General features: G+C 40.5%; 1 protein-coding gene and 1 long non-coding RNA gene across 3 annotated transcripts in view; both read left to right on the forward strand.

Annotated features, from left to right (window-relative positions):
* Positions 1–3,945: 3,945 nt before the first annotated feature.
* LOC109959271 (uncharacterized) lies at positions 3,946–9,835 on the forward strand. 2 transcript variants are annotated; one of them, XR_002274810.1, is made up of 8 exons: positions 3,946–4,689; positions 5,355–5,587; positions 5,912–6,119; positions 8,038–8,141; positions 8,236–8,355; positions 8,474–8,703; positions 8,901–9,075; positions 9,167–9,835. It is a non-coding gene; the product is annotated as an uncharacterized LOC109959271 (long non-coding RNA). The 2 variants fall into 2 exon arrangements; XR_002274809.1 differs by having other exon boundaries at positions 8,236–8,703.
* Positions 9,836–10,536: 701 nt separating this feature from the next.
* slc25a1a (solute carrier family 25 member 1a) overlaps positions 10,537–11,735 on the forward strand; it is a 4,892-nt gene continuing 3,693 nt past the window's right edge. The window contains exon 1 of the mRNA XM_020598385.1: positions 10,537–11,173. Coding sequence (XP_020454041.1) covers positions 10,939–11,173 — 235 coding nt within the window. The 5' untranslated portion in view covers positions 10,537–10,938. The remainder of the gene's footprint in view (positions 11,174–11,735) is intronic.

An 11,735-nucleotide genomic window follows, 5' to 3' on the forward strand; every position in this document is an offset into this window, starting at 1 on the left:
TTACAGCGAATGCCAACATGCTATTAGCGATCTTTTACACCTCTATATTACATTTTCTGAGACATATAAACATGTCATCACAAAGCATTTACCTTCAGAAACCTCAGAAATCTCCAGTTACACAAACTCTGCATTCACCAGGTTATCAGAAAATTCTCCAGTAGTTCTACTCTCATCCTCTTGCTACATTTGTTTCTCTTGCAAGGTTAGGTAGTGCAACTGACCACATTTCAATATATGTAGTTTAACAGCTATTTATTTATTTGGCCTACACATTTTTGTAGGCTGGGCTATACTTTTTTCTCAAGATTTTGGTGTTTCCCTTGGCTGGTGTGGTTGATAAAGGTGGGAGAGGATCTACAGTATGTATCTGTGATGCCTCCTTTCCACAGGAGGATCCAATAGCCACAGACATACAGGACAAAGCTGACTGCCTCTTATTACCCTCCATGCCACTGGGGGAACAGGTGACCCGCCCTTCAGTGTCATCTCATCCCTCCAACACACAAAGTAAGTTACACACACACACACATAAAGAGCTGACTTTGAGAGTTGCTTCTGAAAGTGTTCAGATAGCACTCAGCATCACCAGTTTTATCATGAAGCTCTGCAGAGACTTCCTGTGGTTTCATGGCTTTGTTTTTGTCCTCACATCCACAGTGAAATGTGGAACCCTATATACACGCCTGTGCCTTTCTAATCTATGTCCAATTAATTCAATTTGCTACAGGAGTCCAGCAAGTTCACATCTCAAGGATATTTAAAACAAACAGGATGCAACCTGACAATGATTTGGAGCATCTGAATACGTTTATAAATGAGAAATTTCAGGAGCTGATTTTTAAAACATTTGGAAGAAAGGCCTAAAATCAATATTTCATTTTGTCATTATGGGGTTACTGGGCTCTAGAGTGACGCAAAAAATTATTTTCTCTCTTTAAATCTACAGTGGAATGTGAAGTTAACATCACGCTGTGTTGAAGTTTGGGTGAATGTGCCATGTTTGGAGCATCACACTCATTATCAATCACAGATATATGCAAGACATAAATCTATGACTTAATTAAAAAAACAAACAAACTAATGCTTCAACTACATCCAAGCGTCCACTTTAGTGATCAGTTTTAGCATAGACAGGACAGAATGTGATCCATCTGTAGTGTTTATGTTGTACCATCTGCTGACAGCTGCCAGCTCAGGTTAGTTCATGAACCGAGAGCTGAGATCAGGGCGCAGAGTAATTTTTTAGTCTGTCAGCCTTGGTGACAGGATCTCTAGGTCTGCTATGAGCTAGCTACGGTCAGTAACGAGAGACCTAAATGATTTAATACACTTTTTTTTAGCCAAACAAAACAGGAATGTACTCAGGTAAAAACAGCTTGTAACTCCAGAAATGACATCCCCGTCCAAACATTCAGCACAGTACAACATACAGTATCTTCACATTCTCTATGCACCAATGTGTAATGTATAACAGTTATTGCAGGCTATAGTGCTTTTGTGTCTTCACAGATCGCTCATCTAAACCCTGCTGGTATTGCCTCAGGTCTCTTGACTCCGAGTATCGTCCAGAAAATCCTAAACAGGTTTCAACATGACTGATTTGTTTCCTTATGACAGTGCTACAATGACAAATGGAAAACCTGTTTCACAGAATGACTGTGTGAATTAAGTTTCTTCATCTGACAAACTGAATCAATAGCATCTTTCATTTCTGTGTTGAATAAAAAAAAAATCACTTTGAGTACATATAAGATTAAAGGGTAAATCCAGATCTTACAGAAAATTTATACTTGAATTTTATGGAAAAAATGTTTGTGTGACCTAGAAAAATGAGAAAAAGTGACAATATTTAAACTAAAAAAGTCATTTTACAAAAAAATTGTTTCATAGCTTTAGACAGATGACAGGTCCAGTAATACAAAGCAAAGGACTGGCTGATTATTTTATTTAGCACCTTCTATCAACCGTAATTTTTCTAAGTAAAACACTGAGTTATTGCTTTTGACAGCAATACTCGTGTCAAATAATTTGATAAACCATCCTTTACTATCCAGTAAGTTGTTAAATGGTCATAGAGAAGTATCAAGACTTTCTGGAGTTGCCCCATTGTGAACTATAGTATTGAGTCTGTATTCATATAGTACGTATATGCATTCTGAATCCAAGGCATGTCGTTCTCAGTTCAGTATGTCACAGTAAAATCAGCATTGTTCATTCATACAGCGTCTGTGAAACAACTCCAGGATGTCATCACTAAATAAAACTGAGCTGTAAAATATTCTGTATTTTATGATAACACAATCCTCCCCTATTGATGTGTTACAGGAAGACTCTGATCTTTTGTCACCACAGCCCTCTAGTGGCCAGAAAGTGACCTACCAGACCGACCCTCGCCCTCACTTTGGTGTTGCTTGGTCCTCCCACTCCACATGTCACCCTCTGTGGGGCAGCAAGGGGCCTTGCTGGGAGCAGAGAAACCAGGAATGGCCTGATCAGACACACACCTGCCCTCACTGCCATTTGGCCTTGCGCCCTGACACACTACGTTGGCACGAGGTTAGTATAGTAAACGTATACAGACATTAATAAAGCTACACAACCTCACAGTCTCCACTAAACATACCACAGCCTTGGCTACTCTGTGTACTAGAGAGCCTCTATCTGTTTTCTTTCTTTATGCACAGGTGAAGTGTTTGCTGTTTGAAGGGCAGAGGAACTCAAAGAAATAAACGGAGTCGTCACTGGAAAAAAATGTTGCTTGTACTTTTAGGTGTAAACTGTTTGTTTGCACCGAAACTTAGCTATGCTCATTCATCATTTCAAGACTATGTTTAATCTCTGTGATACTTTTAACAATGTGCTAATACAAATAAACTGTATCAGCCTTTAGTCTTCAGGTCAGTGGGATGACCTGTGATGGGGTCTGGATGGGTGGGGGAGGGCTGTGTTGCTGGGCAGCACTGGTCCCTTATACTACAGCTTTGGACTTTTTTGGGAGCTGCCCTTTGCTTCCTATTTTATTTGAAAACTATGGTATGTCTCTGAAAAGCCAAAAGCATAAAAAAGTTTATAAAAAGAGGTGGTCAAATAATTCAACAAGTCAAAGGAATGTTTCACAATTTTGCAAATGGCAGTTGCTCTTAGTAATGACTCAAAAGTGGTACAAAATAGTCTTCTCAGCTTTCAGGAGATCTAAGTGTACAATCTGGTTTTATATACATACATATATATATATATAGAAAGAAAGAAAGCAAAGAAGCATGCAACTTAGCAAATAATACTGATCTATACCCCCCACACTCACACTATGACCCCTGCACTACACATGTACACACAGGCTGAGCACTATTGATAGAAAGGCACTGCTTCTCCAAACTGGACAGTATTACACTGCATTTCTGCTGCATATACACACACAACAGATTTTGCACTGCACTTCTTCCTCTGATTATAACGTATACCAATGCTTATCTTATTTTAAAGGTATTCATTGTCTGTTGCTTTGGTTTTAAGGATTTGTTATACTTTAGTTGTATATGTATATGATAAGAGTCACTAAATTTCACTATATGCAAGAATAATGATGACATAGGCATTTTATCTGATCTTGTCTTATCTAAAACAAAAACAAGATGTTAAAATGACTCAAGAAGCAGTAAATAAAATAATGTGGCATTAAAACTAGCTTGTATTTTGATTTGAACTGAAATGAGAACTGTGTTACTGTGTTGTCATAGCAGAAGCCATACTGTACACTGTGTGGCAGGTACCCTTACACTGTCCAGGTCTCCTCCTTGTGGCTTCAGGTAAAACCTCTGCTTTCCATTTATTAATAATAATAATAATAATAATGATAATAATAACTTACCGGGTAGTATTTTTTTGGGTCTTACTTTTCATATTTTTGACTTTTCCTGATATCTAAAGTACTGTAGGTCTAACCTCTAATCCGGAAAGCTAAAGCCACAGTGATAAGACATTTAAGCTATTAATGAAATCCAACACGTAGCCATTTTCTTTTTAGGTAAATTCTGCATCAGTGCCAAAAAACAATGACAATGTCTGCCGAATTTGAGGACGGATGGTGGGGATCACTCCCTGATGTATGTCTCCGGCACGTGTTCAGACATCTATGTGATTGTGACCGCAGGAGTGCAGCACTTGTCTGCCATCTCTGGCCAAATGCCATGCGCTCACCCTGTCTGTGGTGCCACAGGTTTTTCTATTTCAGTGGGTGGTTATCTCTTTTGAGGCAGGTACAATATCAGTCTGCTCTGAGCTATGCCCACTGCTTGGGAGTCTACCTACAGAGTCTCGAGATTTATGTGCATCCCCCTCACAAGTTCATGGAAGCCCAACATCTGAACAGAACCATCAGTGGGCTGTTTGCTGAGCTTACCACGTAAAAGCTCATCTAAACCAGATCTTGTTTTACACAGCACAACACTCCAGTTAATTATCCTTCAGACTGTAGCGGTCAACTGTCTCTGCAAATTTAACATTATTTGGTCTCCACAGAGTCAGGGCTCCACTGCGGTCCCTCTCCCTTGTAGAGCTGGACTTGGATCAGTGCACCTGGAGGTTTGAGCCCAGGAACTCTTTAATAAATAACTTGATACACTTCCTCCACAGATGGGCATGAAAGCTCACATCTGTTTGACCAGGATGTGAAACAGCATGCATCAGGTGAATACCATGAATACAGCTCAAAGAATCTTTCAGCAGATTGTAAATAACTCAACCTTTAACACTTCCTGAACTTACTGTACTGAATCATACAAGATAAAGTAATATCAGCTGTAGGACTTATGAGTATGAGGATTTCTAAACATAAAAATAACTAACAAACCTACAAATCTAAAATTGAACTGAACAAATTCATTCAAATCAGCAAAATGACTCAATTTCTGACTCCATCTGGTAATGCTTGAAAACAGCAATGTTCATTATGAAGTTTTAAACATCCACCATCTAATCTATATTCCATGACAACCACACTGACTGCACTTTTTTAAAGTGATTGTTCTCAGATTCCTCATTCTTTAATCTGTAGGGTTTGGCGCTGCTAACAAACCTACAAATCTAAAATTGAACTGAACAAATTCATTCAAATCAGCAAAATGACTCAATTTCTGACTCCATCTGGTAATGCTTGAAAACAGCAATGTTCATTATGAAGTTTTAAACATCCACCATCTAATCTATATTCCATGACAACCACACTGACTGCACTTTTTTAAAGTGATTGTTCTCAGATTCCTCATTCTTTAATCTGTAGGGTTTGGCGCTGCTTTCTGCCCTGTCATACTCCCAGAGACTCTTATACCCTCAGTGCTTTGTCTCTTCTTTAGACTTGGAGGGTTTATTTTCTGGTGCTACACACGCCCATCTCCACCCCAGGCTGCCCCTCATCCTCTGTCAGCTTCGAGGCCTCCCCAACCTGAGCCTGAGTTACTTCTGTCTCTCAGATCAGCTGCTCATGGCTCTCCAGCACAGATACCAAGGAGTGAGGAAACACTCCACAAGAGATGAGAGCTCCTTGCAAACATTTTCACTGCACTGCACTGCAGAGCCCCATCTACAGGTAAGCAGGAAATTAGTAGATTAACATCGCTTGCTGAATTGCCAAGCAGGTTATAGCAACCATTGTTAGTGGGAAAACTGCTTAGCTGTTTACTTAGATGGCTGAAGTGTGATGGCACTGAAGTTCATCACTGAAAAACCAGATTAGAGCTTTAGGGAGTGTGTGTAAGGACACACACCAGAACAGTCCAGATGGTATTCCTATAATCATTCCTCTAACCTAACCACCAAGTTAAATATCCTTCTTAACAAGGTAGTAAGCGCTGTGGGATGGGTGAAGGTTTCTAGTGGTCATTTCTGCCTATGCTTCATCTTCTCAATCAAGGTGGTGAGTGGTGGCTCATGGGCAGCTTAGGCATCCAGCTGCCCAAACCTGACAGTCACACTTACAGCACAGCACTGACCAGCTCGCAAGGATACTGCTGCCTGAGATTCCCCTGACAACATACACCATGATCACTTTCCGTGAAGAAGAATGAAATGCCAGGCCTCTTTTGAATAATATGCTGCCTCAGTGCAAACACAGTCTGCAGGTCAGTGTACTGAGAAGACGGCATTAGAAAGTGCAAGATGTTGAGGAATGGTGTTAAACTGAATGTTCACCCTGAAACACAATGTGGAACATATCAGTTCAGGTCATTGTGGTGTGAGATTTAGAGAGGGAGAGCCAATGTTGGTTCTTCACTGACCTATTCACAATAAAGTATGTGAATAGTCATGCATAGCCATATGCTAATACTACATCTAAAAGGTAAGCAGGAAATTAAACTGTGCGCAATTATTAGGCATTGTTGTATTTTTGAGGATTAATTTTATTATTGAACAACTACAAACCTGAATATTTAAGAAAGTGAGGTTCTGGCTTTCTTAGGAGAATGTCTATGTGTGCACAATTATTAGGCAACTGTTAGTGTGCAGAATTATTATGCAACTAAATGAAAAATTTCCCATCTCACTTGTTTATTTTCATCGATTAAAGTGAGAATAATAAACAACTCAAAATTAACAAATATTTGACATAAAAAAAAATTCTGTGACCAATATAGCCACCATTGTTTTCAATAACAGTCATAAGCCTTCCATTCATGGAGTCCGTCAGTTCCTTGATCTGTTAATAATCAACTCTTTGTGCAGCAGCAAGCACAGCCTCCCAGACGCTGTTCAGAGAGGTGTATGTTTTTTCTTCACCATAAATCTCCTGTTTGAGAAGGACCCACAAGTTCTCAATAGGGTTTAGGTCAGGTGAGGAAGGGGGCCATGTTGTTATTCTTTCATCTTTAAGGCCTTTACTGGCTAACCACGCAGTGGAGTACCTCGATGCATGCGATAGAGCATAAAAAAAAAAAAAATCATGGTCTTCTTGAAAGATGCAGACTTTTTCCTTGTACCACTGCTTGAAGAAAGTCTCTTCTAAAAGCTGGCAGTCAGTTTGGGAGTTGATTTTGAATCCAACTTCAACCTGAAACATCCAACTAACATGTTTAATTATACCAGCCCATACCAGTACCCTGCCTGATTCGAAGTAGAGCTCTGTACCTGTTACTGATTCATCCACAGGCCCATCCATTTGGTCTGTCAAGAATCACTCTCATCTCATAAAACCTTTGAAAAATCTGTCTTCAGATATTTCTTGGCCCAGTTTTGGTGTTTCAACTTATGCGTCTTGTTCAGTGGTGGTCAGGTTTCAGCTACCTTACCTTGGCCATGTCTCTGAGCACTGAACACCTTGTACTTCTGGGCCATCCTTTTGCCTTAACACATTTCTTGTGACAGGGTCGCAAGAAACAAGCAACAAATCCTTTGTTTATTCAGTTGAAAACATTAAAGTTTTATGACTTGGTAGACTTGTGTACTGCTAAACTTATTTATAAGGCAAAACAACAAACTCTCCCTCAGTCCTTTCAAGTTATGTTCAGCATGAGGGAAAGTAATTATGATCTTAAAGGGACATATATGTTCAATAAACCATATTGTAGAATTAATTTAAGTAGTAACTGTCCATCTAATAACTTTCATTTGTGGAATAGTTTTCCTGATGAATTAAAAAAGGCTACTTCATTACCACAGTTTAAAAGAATGATAATAAAAAGATGTGTTCAATAATAATAATAATAATAATAATTATAGTGCATGTTCCTTAAATATATATTCAGAATATTTGATATTTTTTATTTTAAATGTATGTCCATTAGTGCTGCTGTGTGGAGTTATGGGTAGGCATAATAAGCTTTAGCTTCAGCCTACGCCTTTGGTCAATAAATATCTTGTTTTTATTTAACTTATTCTATTTTTGTATGGATATGTATATGTACATGCATGCTTTTGTCCAAATGGATGTATGTACTTTTATGGTTTGTGTTTTTATTTTTTGTGTAATAATTGAAATTTTAATTTTGCTTGTTGACCAAAAAAACCTAATAAAGTAAAGTAAAAAGTATGCTTCTTCACCAGGGTGCTTTGCCTGATCCAGATGACCCTCGAATCTCGTTAGAGATGTACAATCTTGCCATCTGTCTCATTCAGAGCTTTGACGAGATGGAGGGCAATGATTCCAGGTGATTCCTTGGTGTCTTAGCGTGCTTAACTGCTAGGCCAGACACACTGTTGTCCTCATGTTGTTCCATTATGTATTGATTTGTGTGTGAGCAGTAAAGTTGAGGAAGACAGTAGCCTGCCTTTGTCAGAGAAAGGCAGTGTGCTGGTTTTCCTTCCTGGTTTGCATGAAATAAGTTACATGCAGGAGGCTCTGACCAAGCTGGTTCACAAAAGGTGAGGATTTGCTTTTCTTTGTATGGTTAATACTGTATATCTGTGAAGCTAAAAACAGTTGTCTTCTGTACAGTGGAACAGAGACCCTTATACCCTCAGTGCTCTGTCTCTTCTTTAGACTTGGAGGGTTTCTTTTCTGGTGCTACACACGCCCATCTCCACCCTAGGCTGCCCCTCATCTTCTGTCAGCTTCGAGGCCTCCCCAACCTGAGCTTGAGTTACTTCTGTTTCTCAGATCAGCTGCTCATGGCTCTCCAGCATAGATGCCAAAGAAGGAGGAAACACTCCACAAGAGATGAGAGAGCCCCTTGCAAACATTTTCACTGCACTGCAGAGCCCCATCTACAGGTAAGCAGGAAATTAGTAGATTAACATTGCTTTGTTACGTATCTGGTGATTCCCTGCCCTTTCCTTTAGTACCACTATCAGGTCAAAGTCTTCACTTGTGCAGTCTACGCATTGTAATTAGCAATTACGAAGGCTTGAATTGATTGCAATCAAACATTGGCAGTGCGATGATGTTACTTTATCTTTTCTGTCTGTAGTACCTGTCCCTGGACCTGAGGAACTGCAGTGAACCACTGGATGAGGATCTGCTGGTGCTGGTCAGGTTGTGCAAGTGCCTGGAGGCTCTTTGTCCACGTGCTCTTGGAAGTCAGGACTGTGAGAAGGCTGCTGCACATCAGACTGACACAAAGACACTTGCTCAACAAGATCAAAGTGAGAGAAAGGATCCACAGTGCCTGAATCTGCACACACACTTACATGTACACACACTTGATAACAGTCTTGTCGATCATTATGCCTACAGGTGAGAATCTACTCAGAAGACCCTATAGAGCAGGAAGACCAGCTGGAGGAAATGTTGTCCCACTACCCACATGGCCCCTCCTGAACTGGAATTTTCAGTCAGAGTCTTCCACCACTTATAATCGCTGAACACACACATGAGTGTTTGTAGACAAGCTGATTAGCAAAGGGGACAAAACACAAAAAAAAATAAAATGATTGATGCATGAAATTCATCTGTTCTGGTGGCTGACTGGTTCTCTATGGGGTGGGGGCAGTGGGTGTGTATGGAAACATTGACCTAGTTTCATTGTTAAGGGTGATGGGGAAGGCTGTGTGTGTGTGTGTGTGCACGCACTCTGGCATGACAAGGCACTATTTAAAAGAACAGGGATCAAGAGGCAACAGCAAGATACCAGTCTTGATTACATGACTCATGATACACTACTAAGAGAGTAAAGTCTATGCTTTTATTCTCATTAATTTGATTTCTTCTAATTATTTTCTGAAAGCTGTGTAAATGTGTATAAATATTTGTATTATCTCAATATCCCTTTTATTACAATCACTTCAAAAAGTATTCACATCACTTCACTTTTTACAATCTGTGTTGTAGAGTTCATTTTAAACTGATATAATTGCCATTTTTGCACATCAATCTAGATTTAACAACCCATTTACATGTACAAATGTATTCAGACTCTTAATTCAGTACTTTGTTGAAGCCTCTTTGGCAGCAATTACAGTCTTCATAGGTAAATCTCTACAAGCTTCAAGGTTGCCCTTGAAAAAGACACATTTACCTTCAGTGGGAATCCCCTGGTAAAACAAAGGTTACATAAAAATAAAAGCTCTGCAACTGAGAAGCAACCCCATGCTTCACTGTAGGGGTGTCATCCTATTAGCCATCTGTTAAGTGCTGCACGACTCTTCTTCCATTTCTGGGACCCCTCAAAGGTTTGTAATAGCTTTATACCTTTGGCTCTGATCCATGTCTCACCCCAATTTTATCATGGAGCTCTACGGAGAGTTCCTTGGACATCATGGTTTGATTTTTGTCCTGACATGCTATGTGAACTGTGGGACCATAAGCGTGTCAATCAATTCAATTTGCCACAAGTGGACTCCAGTCCGGTTCTGAACACATCTCAGGGATAATTAAAACAAACGGAATGCACCTGAACACAGTTTATTCAGCAAAGGGTCTGAACACCTTTGTAAATGAGAAATTTTAGTTTTTTTATTATCAAAATATTGCCAAAGAATTATAAAAACATGTTTTCACTTTGTCATTCTTGATTATTGACTGTGGACTAATGGGCAAAAATGTCACTTTTGGTTCTCTGTACTTTCTGAAGCAGATGTATATGCACTATATGCAGCAGTCTGACACTATCTCTTTGATTTGCACTACTAATATGCTAAGTATTACTGGGATTTATCATTGTATTGTTTAGGCCTATATTTTGTCCTAGTTTTGGTGCAGTCTCTCACTTTAGCTTTTTAAAAGTAGGCTACATGTGGCTTGTATATTTTTTACCTAGGCCTACCTTTGTTCGATTCTGCACAAATGACTTATAGAATAAATTTTGCCCAATATTCTTTAAAGTGGTCAATAGTGCTGGTCACGTGACTGAATAATTGCATGATGGAGCCAATGGTCTGCCCCACTGTTTGGATACTGATGCTCCCTCCGCGGCCCGCCACGTTGGCTCGCCCTCCCGTCTTGTTGACATTTTCTGAGAGCCACAGTTACCACAGTGGTGGCTTTCTAGGACCAGCCGGGACGACATAATGTCCTCGCTGCTAAAGCCGTTTTCGGTGTGTGAGGGGCCGTGTGAGAGCTGCGGTGTCAGGAGAGGATGCCCGAGCTCGGCTACCCATCAGCTTCCTCTGATCGCCGCCACCGCCGCGACCGGACTGGGCTCGCTGCCGTTACACCAGCTGTCCTACGCGACTAGAAGGGACTTGGCGGCGGCCGCAGTCGGAGGGAGGAAGATCACGCATCCTGGAAAGGCCATCCTTGCAGGTTTATTTTTCAATGCAAACATTTAGCCCGGAGATGTGCCCCTCATAGTCGTCTACTGCTTTCTGCACAGCACAGCCCAATCTCAGTCTGCCGCCCGTTAAGGTTATCCATGCACAAACTGGGTCAAAACGCATTCAGCCACCACTGATGCTACAGCAGATGCATGATGCCTTTTCTCTATTTAGACTGTGGCTGTGGCTCACGAGGTAGGGCACTCGTCTCCTGACCAGAAAGTTGGTGGTTCGACTCCCGGTCTCCCCGCATGCCTAAGTGTCCCTGAGCAAGACACTGAACCCCGAATTGCTCCCGGTGGCTTGACTAGCCCCGGTGCATGGCAGCCTGTCGTCATTGTTGTGTGAATGGTGTATGATCTTCTGTAAAGCGCTTTGGTCAGTGCAACACACTGTGAGAAAGCGCTATATAAAATACAGTCCATTTATTTATTTGTGGTTACATTGAATGTATACATTTGAATTTTTCTAAAAACTATCTCAAAAGAAAGAAAGGTTCATGCTAGGAGGATCCTCTGCTCAGTTCAATACAGGCCCTGCTTCATAATCCA

The sequence above is a fragment of the Monopterus albus genome, unplaced genomic scaffold (genome assembly GCF_001952655.1).
Source record: "Monopterus albus unplaced genomic scaffold, M_albus_1.0 scaffold38.1, whole genome shotgun sequence".
NCBI classification, from domain to species: domain Eukaryota; kingdom Metazoa; phylum Chordata; class Actinopteri; order Synbranchiformes; family Synbranchidae; genus Monopterus; species Monopterus albus.